The 18,247-nt window shown below is 42.1% G+C and overlaps 1 protein-coding gene across 2 annotated transcripts in view; it reads right to left on the bottom strand.

Moving 5' to 3' along the window:
- Positions 1 to 8,072: 8,072 nt before the first annotated feature.
- The window catches only part of LOC123839772 (transmembrane 9 superfamily member 2-like), a 78,052-nt gene continuing 67,877 nt past the window's right edge, over positions 8,073 to 18,247 (bottom strand). For both annotated transcript variants that reach the window (XM_045869554.3, XM_064574860.1), the window contains one exon: positions 8,073 to 8,260. In XM_045869554.3, coding sequence (XP_045725510.1) covers positions 8,193 to 8,260 — 68 coding nt within the window. In that variant the 3' untranslated portion in view covers positions 8,073 to 8,192. The remainder of the gene's footprint in view (positions 8,261 to 18,247) is intronic.

Here is an 18,247-nt window from a genome sequence, read left to right as displayed (position 1 = left end):
CTGAAATACATTGCTTTGGCAAAGACTTTACAATACCTAAATTATCCCCAGGGTCAATATAGAGGAAGGCTCTTTCACATCTCAAACCCCAAAATCACTTCGGGTCAGGATATGCCTGTGTATTTCTGAGGGCACAGACCACATTGACATGACCAAATAAACATGGACCCCCCAAATGGTCAAGACAGTGCTTTTGATCCTCCTGATGATCAAATTAAAGCAACTCCATGGCCAGTCAACTGTTCATGCAGAAAGCCAACATTAATACGGGTGGAAGGAGAGGAGGGGGTATTTGGTTGAAAAATGGTTCATCGGGTGGTTGTACATAAAGATGGCCATATTCAGAGTTTAGCCTCATTCTTGTGTGATTACCATATCTATATTAGAACTCAAATTTCATTCATGTAAAGGACCAACTCACTGAATTTTTTTATCTCTTCCTCCTCACAGATTCCAACATGAGCTTCTCCAAGGGGGAGAGGTAAACAGCAATTTATGTGGGCTATGAATAAGTCTGCGTGGAAACTTGGGATTGCCACGTTCAGAATTTAGGAAAGGAGAGGGGTATAGATGCAAACGGGACTCAGTGTGTCCGTAAAAATCTTATCAATTCCAACCTCATTACCCTGGAACATGTGGTAATTCAGACAAGAAGTGTGGGCTGAAATTTCCCCTTGCACTATCCTTTATTTTTCTACTAAAATGTATAAAGTGAATTAATAGTCATAAATTTATTATGCCAATTTATTGCCAAACTCTCATAGTGACCTGTCCTCAAAGGATATCTGGGTGGAGAAATGGCCCGTGTGACCAGGCCTCTTAGTGGGGGGAAGGGTATCGCCTTGAAGGTCTGTCATGGTCAAAACAGTTCAAAGTAGCGAGAGCCTGTCCTTTGAGTAGAAATGCTTACCTGGGTAGGAAACAGGATTTCCAACACACGTGTCTCCAAATATTTTGTTGAAACTGAACTTCTTGTTTTATTTTTTAAAGCTCAACCCCTTCAAAGTGTATCAGAGAAAATTGTTTGCCAAAATCCCAAATCAAAATGGAACCAGAGCCTGTCCGAGTGTGGTAAGTTCACTTAACAGCACACGCAACATTCTCCTGGCCACCAAGACTCACCAATTTCCTTTATAAAGTTCCTCTTTTCCCTATTTTAGTCATTGTCTGTTCTTACAGCAAATTGGATTTTTCAAAGGTGAAAACCTTTTGAAAATTAGGAGACTGGAAAAGAGGACTTTTGAATTAAGAGCACTCTGCTTTGCTGACATTTTCTACTTAATGAACAATAGGGCCTCTGGTTAGCTCGAGATAGCAACTGCTTTAAATTTTGTGCTCTTTTGAATAGAACACTATCAACCTAATGAGGTTTTACTGCACATACTGTTTTGTCATTTAAAAATCTGAAAGCACACAAAAAAGTCATCATTAGCCTCACAGATCCTCATGTGCAATAGCATTCCCTAAATGTTTTTAAAGGATGTATTCTTTTGCCAAGGCCACTTCATATGTGCAGTAAAAATCCCATTAAAGTACAGGGGCCAGACAAATCAGACTTTGAAATGATGTGATTTCCAATTTAATGATTTCCTTATTTAAAAATAATAAAGCATCTAGTTTGCCAAGGAGTCACAGGTGCTTTCACTAACATACCAATTTCAAAAAGCTTGGGAAGGCAATAATAAGGAGCAAGCCTTGGGCTTCCATGGCTTCTGTGATTCAAGGGTCCATCTTCTGGAAGACACCACAAAGAGCAGCTCCCTGCCTACCTCTTGCCGGCAGGCCCCTGCCTCCACCTGTCCCACTCCCCCTCCCTCCCCTTGCCCCGCTGGCCCGTCCCCTCCCGCACCCAGAGCTGACAGATTTGCAGGAACCTGGGGGCCCGTGGAAGCAGGGGAGAGAAGTGAAAGGTAGGAGTGAGCAGCAGTAAAAGGTATTTTTCTGTCTCCTCCCCAACTCCAGTCCAATTTAGAGATGACGGGATATCAACTTCAAATTCAACAGGTAAGGAAAAGTGCCATTTTATAGCTTAGGAGGAGGTAGGCACCTCATTTCTTACCCAAAAAGCACCCAATACAACCCATCTTTGGGGACACCTTCAGTCCTGTAGATACTGTCCACTGATTGCAGCAGGAAAAATAAAAACACTAAAAAATCTTTTACCTATAAAATGATAAGGTGCCTAACATTGCCTTATTTTATACATAATTAGCTAATTAAGCTAAAGTTACTTCAAAAGATTTTTTTCGTACTACCTTGAAGAATAATTTCCAAGATTAAACTAGGCGTTCTTTCTTAGACTTTGCCAAAATGCTCTTAAAAATGCCTGAAATACACCACTTGGAAGAGAAGAATTATGCATCATCTGGTAATTGGAACTCTCCAAAATAAAACCTTCAGAGGTTGTTGGGATGAAACACAGAGAATAACAATTTAAACTACTGGACTGGTTTTTTCTCTCACAACTGCCCTCCCCCATATTTTGAGGGAAAAAAAACAAAAAAACAAAAGAAGTGTTTGCCCCTCATGATGGCTTTTTTTGGTTGTTGTCTTTTGGTTTCTTGTTTTTGTTTTTGTTTTGTTTTTTTGCTGTGTTCCTCTTTAAGACAAACCCCATGCTGTCAGGAGAGGCTTCTCTAAGCAAAATGTCTTTTCCTTCTAGAGCAGACAAAAGATTAAAGGAACAGTTGGCTGCCAGCCAGTTACCAAGATAAGGAGAGAAAATCTGGTCAGTCATGGCTTTTAACCCTCTCCCTCCTTATCTCTGTCTCTCTCGTCTTCTGTGGGCTGGACAGGTGCTCTTGACCCCCCTCAAAGCCCCTCCCAGCTTAGGCACAAGGAGATGGAAGCAGTGAGCTTCAGATAGCAGACCATAGCCTAAAACTTGAAAAGAAAAGAAGCCCTTGTCATAAATTCTTTCCAGTTACTTACAAAGGATCTCTTCCTCGATGGCAAATGCCCAGCTTGCTTACAGCAGTCTTCTGCTAAAAGCAACAAGACTGGCTGGAGGAAGAAGTAGGAAAGCTACAGTCCACTGAACTTGACCACTGATTGCCACGTCACTGGCAAGTTCACTGCTCTTTGGTAAGTAGAATAAGAATCCTCGAGGTAAAAATGAAGGTTGCCAGTAGGAATCAAATGTTCCCATCATTGCCTCCCAAAGCTCTTAGATCTCAAAGTACACACACCGAGAGGAAACCACATAATTTCTACACTCACGAGAGGCTCGCTATGTTTGAAGACTCATTACTGGATCTCCCTTGTTCCAAACTGTAGACGAAAACAAGATTGGTTTTAGCTTGGTGCTTTAAAGTTGAGTGGATTCCCCACCCTGCTTCATCTGTGTTACAACTTTAATGTTACAAATTTGATATTTTGGTCTGTTTCAGTGGTGTATTCCTTTCTGTGGTAGTTCTCCTAAATCTAAGCTGTAACTGTATATAAAATACCAGTGTTCTTGGAGATAAGGTGCTAGATATTAGATGTATGTGTTCATAGATAGTGTCATCCTCAACAATGGATAGTTCGTACATGTAAAGTTAATACAATGCATGCACAATTTTATGTGTGACCCACACCTTGGTCCGTTTCTGAAGTAGAACATAGTACATTCGTTTTTACAATTTCATTTGTAAAGTGTATACTACAGGCTGTGTGAGATGGCTCCAAGGTGGGGTAGCAGGTAACAGGTGCCTTTCATCCCTTAAGTCCCTGGTAGTCTCTGACAGGGGAGAACTTATTCTGGTACAGCTGATCATTAGTGTGAATTAATCATCTCGGCTGAAGTCCTCCCCGGCGGTTCTCCACAACATGCTTGGCACTGGTATGCCTGTTGTCCATTAGGGTGAATGTACAGAATGCAAAATCAAAAAAGACAATCCTTTCCCCCTTCAAAGAGCACAGACCCCAGGAGAGGCTATTGGAGTCCTGTTGGCAGGATTAAAAAAAAAAAAAATACTGTACTCTCAAGACCCAACCAGTACTTGACTGTGAACTGACAGGATGCACATTTAGCAGATCTATATTGTGCCCATCCCCCCATGGCTAGAGCAGCACCCAAACCCAGAAAAAGGTTGCTCTGGGTTGTTCCTTTGATCGGTTGCCTGAGAGATGAGCTAGAGCACGGATGGGTAAATAACGTAGTGGGACTCCTCCGGGGTTCGCAGCTAAGGTGTTTGAGAATATTACAGTCATGTATCAACAACATTTGCATCAGACGAAAAAGAGAGAACTATGAGTTTATTATATTTTAAAACAAACCTATGAAAACAGAAGACTATGTATATACATATACCCTCATTGAGTAATTTCTGAAACTGCCTTTAAAATCAAACTTTATTTGCTTTGAGACTGAAAACCATAGAAAGATGCATTCAGTCAAAAGCAGATCTCTTTAATATGTTCCATTTTGAATTTAAAATTTTCCTTTTCCTTTAAAAAAAACATTTGTAATTTAAAAGTGCCTTTTCAAAGGATTGCCACATTACGATCCTGGGGCCAAGCTCCCCTTGGCACAACTTACCTTCAGGTGCACAAAAGGGGTGGGCTTTACCCTCCTGCCCCAGCAAGAAGAGAAACCCCTTCACACCCCAGTCAAATTCATAAATCAATACTGTTACACGGGCCAGTAGTCTCAGAGACTCTGCCCAAGGACAAGGTTTCATATATTGGTTGGTTTTAATTGGATCCTTTCTAAAATGGTTACAATGCATTTTTTTGCAGGACAGGAATAATGGACTCCTGCTTGGGGAAGGCAGAGAGATTGATGTTTGTGGCTTAACTAAATATTCTTAAGTAATGTTTGTGTTTCTTAAATAGGTGCTGTTAATCTGTCCTTGGTATTCTTCTTAAATATGCTAAATAAAGTCTAATTTTAATGTGCGTATCTGGTTATTATGCCGGGCTCAGTGGGAAAACAGTGAGGAAGACACACAACTAGGTCTCCATGCGTTCTGTCTTGCTGGAAGGGAGGAGACAGGATAAACTAACTGTATGACATGGTAGGATGGAACATAGGGGCTCCAAGATTTCATACTGTGCTGTCCCAATACAAGAAATAATGAACGGGATGGGGGAGCCATCTTGATGGCCTTGCTGGAAGAGGGGCATGTGCCTCAGTCCTCTATGAATGAAAAGGATTTCAAAGTGACAGTGGGGTGGGCAGAGTAGGAAAAGGGCCAGGTGGTTTGTGGGGTTCCCAAGGCCATGAGGTCTGACCAGGGGGAGGGGAAGGAGTAGCCTTCCATTTTAGGAAACAATACTGCCCAGCAACCAGGTCACCTCCACTGGGCTCCTGCCCCTACCACCCCACTACCCATGACCAGGACACCTCCCTTGGCACAACCCAGTTCCAGCCACCTCAGCTCAGCCCCAGTTCACCAGGGTTTCCAGAACAGGAGGGCGGGCGCACGTTCCCCCGAGCCCCAGGGTGAGAAAATTATACCTTGAACACCAGCCATGACACATGCACACACAGGACACAGACGAGACAGTCAAATATGTCTACAACGTAAGAGCCCCCTAGTTCCTCCGGAGCTGACGTGCTTGACCTGCTAGTGGCTCTTCTGTCATCTCATCAGCAGTTCAAGGAATTGCACAGCTCATGCTTCCCGAGTGGCATTCATGGCCCATGCTCAGAGGCTCAGGGAGCTATTCATTTCCGTTTCAATCAAAGTAAAGTGCTCTTCTCCATTTTTCACTCCAAAATCAAGCTAAACACTGATGTACACATTGTATTTCAAGATGTTCAAAGATGGCTGCCATGAGACCTGTACACGGCTGCAAAAATAAATTTGTCCTATTTCTTTCTAATACTTACTATTGAAGTATAGGTGACCTACAATGCTATATGAGTTTCAGGTGGACAACACAGTGATTGAACAATTCTGTAGGTTACTCGCTGCTCCCCGCAATGGGTATGGTCACCATTAGTCACCATACAACATTATTACAACATGATAGGCTGTATTCTCTATGCTGTACCTTCCATCTCCATCACTTATTTATTTTATACCTGGCAGTTTGTACTTCTTAATCCCGTTCACCTATTTCGCCCATCCCCCCCCACCCCCCTCCCCACTGACAACCACCAATTTGTTCTCTGTACCTATGAGTCCGTTTCCATTTGTTCATTTTTTTTTTTAGATTCTACATATGAGTGAAATCATATGATACCAGTCTTTCTCTGCCTATTTCACTCAGCATAATACCCTCAAGGTCCAGCCATGTGTCACAAATGGCAAGAGCTCATTCTTTTAACAAATTTGCCTTTCGAGCAAACTACTACCATCAGTGCAAATAGGAGGGCTTGTGAGCTTAGATAAAATTCCCAGGCAGCCAACCCAGTGGGAAGAGTCCCCCGAAGCTCACTATAACACTGCTTAGTTCAAAGTATTTAGAGGAGAATGGAATTGGTTCCAATGAATCTCAGAACAGCAGTTACTCCTCTCAGGCAGGGCCTAGGGCTCGGCCTGATTTTAAGACTGAATGGGAGAAGGTAGAGAGGATCTGAAAATTCCATTCAAGACACACCTTTGACCTTCTATAGCCACTCCCTCTCTGGCTAGTCTGCTCCAGGCCCCAGGTCTGTTTGCCTGGGGTCTGAGCCCTGATCCTTCAATATAGACAAAGCCATCCTACTGGCTAGGTAATTACCTTCCTCCTTGAGGCAACTAGTAACTTCCATTTCCCCCCACCACTCTCCTTCAGAATGCAACTCTCTGACCCCATCCCTCACCATCCCAATCTCCCCTTCAAGAGCAACAGAGCTTCTTTGATCTCCACACACACAAACAAGTACTCCTCAGCTTAAGGAAGGCTTTGAGAATGTTCATGAATTGAAGCTTGTGCATATACAGTTTTCAAACATTTTCCTCAACAAGGCCAATATTTATCAATAAAATGTATCACAGAAAATATATGATTTTCATGACTGCCTCCCAAAATTGCAAGCTTGGAGAATATTGTCATACGAATTCCTGACATTTGGGGAGTTATGACACCTGACTATTGTTCAGTCAAAGCAAATAAATCCCAGAAAACTGGTTCCGAAGAGCTAAGTCAAACTTGAACATTCTCAGCCTCCAAAGGACAGCAAATAGAAAAAGACAACCAATAACCAGAAATGTGCAGATTTAATTAAGGAATAAGACAGCAGTACCTGGTATTTCATAAACCCTATATACTAAACCAATGTGCAGGGACGCCTGGGTGGCTCAGCCGGTTAAGCGTCTGCCTTGGGCTCAGGTCATAATCTCAGGGCCCTGGGATGGAGCTCTGCATCAGGCTCCCTGCTCGGTGGGGAGTCTGTTTCTCCCTCTTCTCCCTACCCCCATTCATGCTCTCTCTTGCTCTCTCAAATAAATAAAAACTTTTAAAAAAATGATGTGCGTTGTTAAAATGGTCATCCAGGGGCACCTGGTTGGCTCAGCCAATAGAGCAAGTGACTCTTGATCTCAGGGTTGTCAGTTTGAGCCCCATGTTGGACGTAGAGCTTCCTTTAAAAAGTAAATAAAATAGGGGCTCCTGGGTGGCACAGTCAGTTAAGCACCAATCCTTGGTTTCGGCTCAGGTCATAATCTCAGGGTAGTGGGATCGAGCCCCGCGTCGGGCTGCATGCTCAGTGCAGAGTCTGCTTAAGTAAGATTCCCTCCCCCTTTCCTTCTTCCCTGCTCTAAAATAAATAAATCTCTCAAAAATAAATAAATACATAAAATAAAATGGTCATCCAAATACAAGGGTGGAATACAGTCTGTACAATCCACGTAAGTTAGAAAAATTCACATTTTACCTAAGATTTATTTGACAATAGTTCTGATGCTGTAAACAAAATGAAGAAAAAAGAAAAAAAAAAAAAAAAACATTTCATCTGAAAAGCCCGTGTGCTCAGCTTTCATTTCCTAAAGAAATGTGCCTCCCTTGCTCTAATTGCTTTCAATTAAACCTTTTTATGGTATCTTTTCAGGACAGTCTTACTTAGAATAAACCTGTTTCCAAACCAACCTGTTTTTTTCCACATAATCAGTATTTTGTGTCATACAAACTGAGGCCAGACAATGAGATTTTTACGTGATATATATTTAAAATGTGTAGTAGGAAGCATACACATGTATCTCCATAGATGTTCATATAGATATAGATGTATATATTCGAAAGCAGTGGTGACATGCCTGGAAGCCTTTGGGAGACATTCTTTAATCCACTTTTACCACACTGTAGATTTTAGTAATAAACCAGAAACAGGAAAAAAATCCAACTGTCCCTGAAACAAAATGAAAAAGATCCTTGTTAACCAGACACTATAGCAAATCAAAGGAGCTTTCTCAAAAATGCAAAGCATGTCAGTTTTGAGGTGGACTACTGATTCTCTAAATCTCAGGACTCCCACATTATCAAACAAAAAATCACCAGGCTCTCTTGCTGAGCAAAGAGGATGAGCAGCGGGGCTGGATGCAGCCACCTGCAACAGGTGTGAGACTCCATTTGACTGAACGCTGCAGGTCTCTAACCAAAGCAAAAAAAAAAAAAAAAAATGAGTAGCTTAAATTCTCTATTTCAAAAAGGATACAAAGAGGTCCAAGGCTAGTTTCTAATATAATAAACTTCATATAACTTGCTTCAATCTAGAAAATGTAACCATTATCACTTGATGTAACAAAAGTGGCAATAATCTATTATTTACTTGCATATTCAGGACATAGTTTTATAAATCAAAGTTTTGCCTTATTAAACTTGAGAAATACCCCTTTTCTGGGGATATATCCTAAAGAAATGACCCCGTAGGGGCGCTTGGGTGGCTCAGTGGGTTAAGCGGCTGCCTTCGGCTCAGGTCATGATCTCAGGGTCCTGGGATTGAGTCCCACATAGGGCTCCCTGCTCAGTGGGGAGCCTGCTTCTCCCTTTCCCTCTGCCTTCCCTTCCCCGGCTTGTGCTCTCTCTCTCTCTCAAATAAATAATAAAATCTCAAAAAAAAAAAAATGAAATGACCCCATAGAAGAAAAAAATTACATGCAAAAAAGGTGTTTAAAATACTATGATTTATAATATTGAAAAATTACAAACCAAATGCCCCCCAATAGGTGACTTAGCTAAATGATGGACTAAGTGCTCAATGAAATAAGATAGTCATCAAAAATGACAAATTTAAAGACTATACAGCAGCATGGAACAATCTTTATAATATGGTGTTAGGTAACCCAGATTGTAACTCACCAGTGTGAACACTGTATACACCATGCACTAGATACAGCAGAGCATGGACCAAAGAAGATACCTTTATATGTAGGGTGATACAATTCTGGGCAAATTTTTCTTTAACATAGGATTTCATCGATGTTCATGTTATAAAAACAATTCTCATATGATATTACGGTTCAGTAACTCAAAGAAAACTCTAATAGGAGTTTTCTTTTCCAGATCCTATAATCTAATAGGGTAACTCAAGACAATTCAATCATCTAGCAAAACATGTTAATCACAGAAGGCTTTAGGCAGGGTTTGGTCCCTTTTTCTTTGCCAGTTTCCAAGCTATCCAATATACCATCATGCCACCTCCCTCCCACCCTTCAAAGCTCCTTGTCAGGAGTCAGTGTGGTATAGTGATTAAGACCATGCATGGGCTCTGGGAGTGAGCCCCAGAATCTGCTCTGTTGGTTACTAGCTGTCTGATCTGGGCAAGTGATAATCTTGCCAAACCTCCATTTTCTCAGCCGAAAAATGGGGATGATAATACCTATTCCCATTTTAAGCTTCCTTTTCTGCATCCAACAACTTCAAAGGTTCAGGAGATGACAATGTGTAGCTAACACATGTCTCTGAATTTAAGACATTCCTGATTTCAATTTGCTGCATATTATCCCCGTACACTACTAAAATGTCTATGAATTCTCAAACTTTTTGATGCTCGACTTACAATACTCAAATTGTCTCCTACCCGAAACACAAAGCTCCATCAACTCTCACACTGTTCTGATAGGCAGCTAAGTCAGCTGACTCTGGAGTCAGGCAGACACTTAGCTATAGGATATAGAGCAAGCTACCCATCTCTGTTCCTCCTTAGTGAAAAGGAATTCTATCCCCCACCCAACTAACAGGATTGACCTGAGAGAAAAAGGTAAGATACATTAGGGTGCCTGTCAGAGGAGGTACTCAAGAAATGAGAGCTAGCATTCGTGTCCTGATCTGGGGCTTGAAAAATATAGTCACATGGGGCTTATTTGACTAGTGTGGTAGTCCTCAACATTGCCTGTACCCTGGAATCATCTAGGAAGATTTAACAGCTACTATTGCCCGGGTCACATCCCCCAGATGTAATTGATCTGGGATGCAGCCTCAGTACCAAGATTTTTAAAATCTCCCCAGGTGATTCTAACATGCAACCAGGGTTTCAGAGCCTCTGGTCTAGCCTGCCTTTTTGTCCCCCTCTCCCTCCCTCCCTCCCTTCCTTCCTATAAACAAACATCATTAAGTATAAAGAGAGGTGGGGAAATTTCTCTTCTAAGGGCCACTGAACCATACAATTGAAAAGCAACTTAAAGGATCTGGAAAATGGAAATATTTTTTTCTACAACCCAATTGCTTGTACTACAATTTGCGGGTAGAAAAACAGAGATGGGCCCAAAAGGGAGAGAATGGTCACTTTGGTGTCTCTGTCTACTTTTGCCTCAGGTCAGAGAAAATACTAAACCAGTACTAGAAATGTCCTAGTTTCTTTCTAAGCTTCATAACCTTTTATCATTAGGTCAGGTGATACAGGATCTTGATGAGGCAGTCCAAGCCAAGCAGAGAAGCCCATTTTTCCCCTTGTCCTGGCCCTAATTGCAATTCTATAAGGTAAAGAATGCACAGCCTGATCCTGGGACTGCTTTCCAATACACATTTCTTCTGAGGCTTTCCCAAAGTAGTCATTATATATGCACACTTGAAAAAGAAGAAGAAACTAGCTAAATAAAACATTTTGAAAGTCTACCGCATTCTACTTGATAGGATCAAACCTTTAAAGAGTCTTTCCACAGCCACTGTGGGGGCTATATTCCAATACACATTAATCTCAGAATTTGCACCAGTAAGACATGCAGGGAAAAGGTTTTCTTAAATTTGGAATGAAAGCCATTACACAAAGGAACAAAGAGAAAGCTTGTTTGGAGAAAAGAGTCTTGGGGGCCTTGACTCCCTTCGGCCATATTTGATTCAGTATTCATGAAGCACTTTCTCTGGGCCTGGCCCTTGCTGGGTGGGTAATGAGGAGGACAGAACAGGGCTCTTGTAGGGAACGATCTCAGGTGATGGCTATCCTACACATCTCCACTGACAAAGACATCACATTCTCTTCATCTCTCATCTAGAAAACTCTCTCGGCTCACCTCTACCTCCAGTCTCTCTCTCTAATCCATCCTGCACTTGGTCAGAGTGACTGTGAGATTTCCAAAGCACAAATTATAGTCATGCCTCTACTTGCAAACCTTTAATAGCTCCCCATGGCAAAAGCACTCAAACCCCTGAGTGTATCAGAAACCTTTTAAGCTGTTAAAAATAAACATCAGCAAGGATTCTGATTCAGGGCTTCGGGATGGGCCCTGGGCATCCGCTGTATTGGTTTTCAATCATTTCCACAAATGAATGCGAAGCACGCCCACATTGGTGTCGGCTCATAAGGCCCTCCAGGACGGGGCCCCAGCCTCCTCCTTTAGGACTTGTTCCTGTCACTCCGTGCCTTAAAATTTCAAACTCCAGCAGCCCCAAATTACCTACAGATCTCCCCATACCATGCCTTGCTCAACCTGTCAATTCCACCTTCAAACTGTAAGACTCAGTCTTCCCTCAAGGAAGTTCTATCACGTTCTCCAGCAGAGCTTTTTCTGACCTCCTTCACCCTCCCCATGCCGGGGCCTGGCGCCCCTGTTCACTGCTTTCACAAAACCCTGAGCTTCATTTTTAGGCTCCTTGCCACAATGCGTGGAATGATCTGGTTTTTTTTTTTTTAAGATTTTACTTATCTAGGGCACCTAGGTGGCTCAGTTGGTTAAGCGACTGCCTTCCACTCAGGTCATGATCCTGGAGTCCCAGGATCAAGCCCCGCATCGGGCTCCCTACTCAGCAGGGAGTCTGCTTCTCCCTCTGGCCCTCCCCCCTCTCATGCTCTCTCTCTCATTCTCTCTCTCAAATAAATAAATACAATCTTTAAAAAAAAAAAAAAGATTTTACTTATCTATTTGAAAGAGAGAGCGCATGGCAGGGGGAGAGGCAGAGGGAGAAGCAGGCTCCCCGCTGAGCAGGGAGCCCGACATGAGGCTCGATCCCAGGACCCTGAGATGATGACATGAGCCAAAGGCAGACGCTTAACTGACTGAGCCACCCAGGCACCCCGGAATGATCTGTTTAGAGGCCTTCTCTCACCAGACTATAGCTGTGAGGCTAGGGGTTAAGGCTTACTCAGTTTTGTACCCCCAGTGCTTAGCATGGTGTTGAGCACGTTGTAGGCAGATGACAAAGTTTAAACTGGTCTGGATAAACTGCATAGCAATGTAAGCTCCCTGAGGATAGAAACCTTTATCCCTTCATATGAAGGTTTGTTCACTGCCAAAGCCCCGGCTTCTAGGGCTAGTGCCTGACACACAGTAGGTATTCAATATATACTTCTTGAATGAATGGCAAGAATTTGGAGAGGGCATCACAGAGAAGGTCCTCTAAAGTTGGACTCTGAGGTATTTGAGGATGGGAGACAGGTATTCCAGACAGAGCGAAAAGTACCCATAAAGGCCTGGAACAATTAAACCCTGACAGTTGTAAGAAACAGTGAGAACCATGGCAGAAGGATTGGGACATTAAGGGTATATGACCGAAGAATTAAGGAAACATCAGGTGTCTGGCTGGCTCAGTTGGAAGAGCACATGACTCTTGATCTCGGGGTCATGAGTTCAAGCCCCATGTTGAGCATAGAGATTACTTAAAAATAAAGAAACTGAAAATATTCTTTAAAATATTAAAAGAAAAAATAGAATTAAGGGAATATCAAAGAAAGCATATAGGAGAAAAGACTGCAAAAGTAGGTGAGAGCCAGGGAGCGAATGCTAAGAAGTTGGGATTTGATTAAGCAGGCGGGGCTGGGGGAGGGGGGTGGCAGTGACGATACATAAGCCAGAGCATAAGATGACCAAATTTCTATTTCGTGACAATGACAACGATGATGATAATAATGAAGGACGATATCTGTTGTTTACTAAAAATTTCTATGCCTGGCTCTGGGTTAAGTGCTTACACGTGCGATCAGTTTGAGTCGAAGTCTCTGAGCTAAGTACTAGGATTCTCCCCATTCTATAAGGAAAGAGGGGCTCAGAGAGTCTGTTGACTTGCCTTACAACACCCAGCCAATAAGCGATTCAGCTGGGACTCAAAGCCAAGTCTTTGTTCTAGGATAGGGAGATTAATACGGGCTGAGGTGACCACGAACTGCTTTGTGCAGAAAGACCACGGAGAATGAGCAGCAGTTGGACAGGAAAAGCCTGGCGTGTCGGGAGTAGAAACCAATTCAGGTATGAGATGCTAGAGAGTGTAAACCACACAGTACAAGAATATGCCAGAGAATGCAGGTTCTGCTTCCCGCCAGGAAAAGCGAGGCTTCCCTTCCTCTGAAAAGTTTTAGCAGGCTACTCAAAACTAGAAGAACACTGGCTACTGGAGGACCCAGAGTTAGAGTAGGTGTGTAGCTAGTTGCACTGGGAAAAACAATGGGAGCCCCAGTTTTCCATACCCTCAAGAGAGAGGACTCTGTCCTGCTCATTCCTACAGCACCTGGCATGTGGATCCATAAATGTAAATTGAAACCAAAATGAGCTGGGCTTGAAGAAGTAATGAGGAAAAACTGGAAGAATGTGCCTCCATTTTCTGAAAGAAGGGTCAAAAGGGTATGGGAAAGACTGAGATATTGTTTCCATCATCTTATTCCTGAGGGCGATATTGTGCTCTTAGATGCGCCAATCTTAGCTCTCCCAATTCAGAGCAGTCCACCTGATCAAACAGAGGACCACAGAGGAGATTCCACAGGCATTCTCTGGTTGTTGGCTTGGCCTCAGCTCAAGGAAAGTGCCTCTCTCTTGAGGAGGACATGGAGAGTTGTAGTTAAGAGAATGAGCTTTGGAGTCAGACCAACCTGGGTTCAACTGAATCAGAGCTCCAACACTTACTAGCTGAGTGACCTCAAACAAGTCACTTAATCTCAGTTTCCTCATCCATACAATGGCAGTAATATGACTTAACATCTCATGCTAATTAGACAATTAGGTGAAAAGTGAGATAAATACATGCAAATAGTTGGCACGAAGTCAATTCAACAAAAACCAGATAGTGTTAGATCTATGTTTCCATATTCCCTCTTAACACATTGCCAAGCCCATAGAAGCTTAATAAATATTTGTTGGGTGATTAACAATTAGCATTAATATATCTTTATCCCTTTTTGATCTTTTACCCTTTAGAACTTTTTTTTTAGATTATTTATTTATTTATTTATTTGCCAGAGAGAGAGAGAGCACACAAGCAGGGGGAGCGGCAGGCAGAGGGAGAGGGAGAAGCAGGCTCCCTCTGAGCGGGGAGCCCAAGGTGGGGCTTGGGCTTGATCCCAGGACTCTGGGATCATAACCTGAGCCAAAGGCAGACACTTAACCGACCGAGCCAGCCAGGTGCCCGAGAACTGAAATTTTTAATAAGGCAGAGACAAGTCGGTATAGTAAAACACGAAAGGCCCAATACGGCTAACATTTGTGCATTGAGGTAATTGGCCTTTTCCTTCAGTGTATTTCATGTTACACTGTGTGAGAACATGGATTCTTCACTTTAATTTAGTGATAAAATATTACACAGTAGACATTCTCAAAACATATTGAGCTTCATTAGGTTCTTTTTAATGAATAAAAATATATTCAAAGCACAGACACTTAGTGAGAAAGCTACCAGTAAAGCACTCGGCACTTGGCTAATACTTCTTCTGGGTCTTAAAAGCTCCTGGTACCAAACTGGCTTCAATCACCACACAGTGATTGGTGATTCAGAGTCTCAGATTCTAAACATAATCTTGATTTTTGAGACAATCAAAACTGTATTTTGGGGGCACCTGGGTGGCTCAGTCGTTAAGCGTCTGCCTTCGGCTCAGGTTACGATCCCAGGGTCCTGGGATCGAGCCCAGCATCGGGCTCCCTGCTCGCCGGGAAGCCTGCTTCTCCCTCTCCCACTCCCCCTGCTTGTGTTCCCTCTCTCGCTGTGTCTCTCTCTGTCAAATAAATAAAAATAAAATCTTTAAAAAAACAAAAACAAAACTGTATTTTGAAAATAGCATTAACTCCTAAGGAAAAGTAAGGTTTGAAAATAGTTCACTCTAGGGCGCCTGGGTGGCTCAGATGGTTAAGCGTCTGCCTTCGGCTCAGGTCATGATCTCAGGGTCCTGGGATTGAGTCCCGCATCGGGTTCCCTGCTCAGTGCAGAGCCTGCTCCTCCCTCTCCCTCTGCCACTCCCTCTGCTTGTGCTCTTCTGTCTATCTCTCTGTCAAAATAAATAAATAAAATCTTTAAAAAAAAAAAAGAAAATAGTTCACTCTAGACCAGGGTTTCATAACAGTGGTACTACTGATGTTTTGGGCCAGATAATTCTATTTTGTAGAGGGTTGTTCTGCACACAGTAGGGTGGTCAGCAGAATTCCTGGCCTCTACCCACTAGATGTCTCTAGCACCCTTCCAGTCATGACAATTAAAAACGTGTCCACATATTGCTAAATGTTCCCTAGGGAGCAAATTCACCCCTGGCTGAGAAACACTGCTCTAGAATAATAGACTGTGGCTAAATAATAGACCTTGGCTAAATGCAAACATTTTTCATTGCTTGCTTAAAACATACATCATCACATAAAAGATTTCAAGGTTTACATTAGGCTATAAATGCCATTATTATAATACAACATAGCACTTTAGACTTTTAAAGAAGGAATCCTAAGTGTTAGATCTTAATTGGTTATTGTGATTTTATATCCTTCCTATCAAAATCTACAAAACTACATTATTTCAAGTCATTTTCTTAAGACTTTAACTCATTTGGGGCACCTGGCTGGTTCAGTCAGTACAGCCTGACTCTTGATCTTGGGGTTGTAATAGAGATTACTTAAAAATAAAATTTAAAAAAAGACTTTAACTCATTTATTGATACCTAAAACAAAACTTGATGCAAATAAAAATCACTAACTATCCTCCAAGTATCCATAAGTGAACCATCAATCGAGACCAAGTATCCATAAGTGAACCATCAATGAGCATCCATTAGAAATCAGAGGAAAACAATCAGATTGGAAGACAGCATAGCCTAGTTGGTAATGCACAGACTTAGTTTCTTTTTTAACTAGCTTAACCAGCTGATAAACTAGTTTTTTAAAACCAGTTAAGATTTGGGGCAAGTCACCCACACTTAACTGAAATTTATTTATCTTAGTCTATACAATACAAGGTTTCCGTCCTGGTACCCTCTGGTGATATTGTTGATATATTGTGGCTTATCTTTCCTCTCCCTGTCCCTTGAATCCTAAGTCGACATGTTGTTTACACATCTGTAAGTGTGCCACCAACTAAAAATTGGGTAGAGGAACACCAGCCACAATGCACATCACTTCCTTTGGCTCAAAAAATGAGAGGAAGAAAACAATGGGATGCCATTCTAGACATACTGTGTTAACAAAAAAGAAAACCACTTTTGGGGTTTTGTTTTGTTTGTTCAAAAATAATACTCAGTGCCAGCCAAGGTTGTGGGGAAACCAATACACTGTGCTAATGGCAGAAAAGCATAAAGAATCATAAAAATATTCATGCTTTTTGACCCTGCTATCCCATTTCACAGACTGTCTTAAGGAAATAATTCAAAACAGAAAAAACAAGTTCGATAGGCAAGAAATGGTTAAATAATCTGCTCAATAGATTAAGCAGCCTTACAAATGATAAATATAAAGGATTCATAGTTGGGGCACCTGGCTGGCTCAGTCGGAAGGGCGTGTGACTCTTGATCTCCGGATCGTGAGTTTGAGCCCCATGTTGGGTGTAGAGATTAAATTTTTTAAAAAAATAAGTAAAAATAAAGGATTTGTAGCAACATGGAAATATACTTAGTATATAAATAGTCTTCCCTACAGTCACAATACTCAATATTGAAAGATGACAGCTGTGAAGTCTTATCCTTCTGCTGTGATGACACAGATGAATCCAAATACCAAAGACAATGTGGTGACCACAAGGAAGAGCTTTGGATGAATGCATAATTATTCTAAATGAGTGTGAAACTCCTCGGCATTTTTAACATGAGTGGATATTGCTAATTTTCAAGTTGCCATTTAAAAAAAAAACCCTCTCAGAAGCATTTGTCTACAGCAAGAAAGAGTAATCAGCAATTAATAACTGTACCTTTGTGTACATCCATATTCTCAAGACTAATGATTTAATTAAGGATGTCTTCCTCAAAAGTGAAACATGACCATAAGCAATAAGCCTCACTTCCTGCTGTGAACCTCAAAATATAATGATGATGAAAAAATACATATGACAGGAAAAAATATATAATGATGAAATGTAAAGAGATGCCATTTAAGGGTCTATAAGCAGACAGGGCTTCTTAAAGAACAGTTCTAGAAAACAGATGCCAAAAACACTTCATGGGATGCCCGGATGGCTCAGTCGGTTGAGTGTCCGACTCTTGATTTTGGCTCAGGTCATGATCTCGGGGTTGTGGGATCAAGTCCCCACCCCCCAAAATTGGGCTCTGCACTCAGTGGGGCGTCTGCTTCTCCCTCTCCCTCCCCCTCTGCCCCTTCCCTCCATACTAGGTCTCTCTAAAATAAACAAACACATCAAAGATGGAAAGAAATTAAAATGAGTCAGTCTTGGGAAAGGAAGCACTACACTCACTGGAGTTGGCGTGTTGAGTTGGCAGTGCCAATGGGACAGGCAAATGTTCAGAATCTAACTGCATAGACTTAGGAGCTGTCAGCATTGAGGAGGTAGATGAAGCCATGGGACTGGATGAGCTCTGAAACGGGGAGGGTACAAAGAGGGGCCTGAAATGCTAAAGACTGAACCTTGTATAAAGGCTAGAGGTAGGTGACAGCAAGAGGAAGGGAGGTACAAGGAGAATGATGCAAATTACATTGAGAGAGTTTCACAGAATAGGTGCTGAGTAGTCAGCTGCAGAAGCCAAGGAGGGTGAAGGCTAGGGAAAGGCCATTTG

The sequence above is a fragment of the Mirounga angustirostris genome, unplaced genomic scaffold (genome assembly GCF_029215605.1).
Source record: "Mirounga angustirostris isolate CCGP_5_RB_7025 unplaced genomic scaffold, mMirAng1.0.hap1 SCAF_11, whole genome shotgun sequence".
Classification (NCBI taxonomy): Eukaryota; Metazoa; Chordata; class Mammalia; order Carnivora; family Phocidae; genus Mirounga; species Mirounga angustirostris.
The sequence above is the reverse complement of the archived record's forward strand: the minus strand, read 5'-3'. Positions and strand labels throughout refer to the sequence as shown.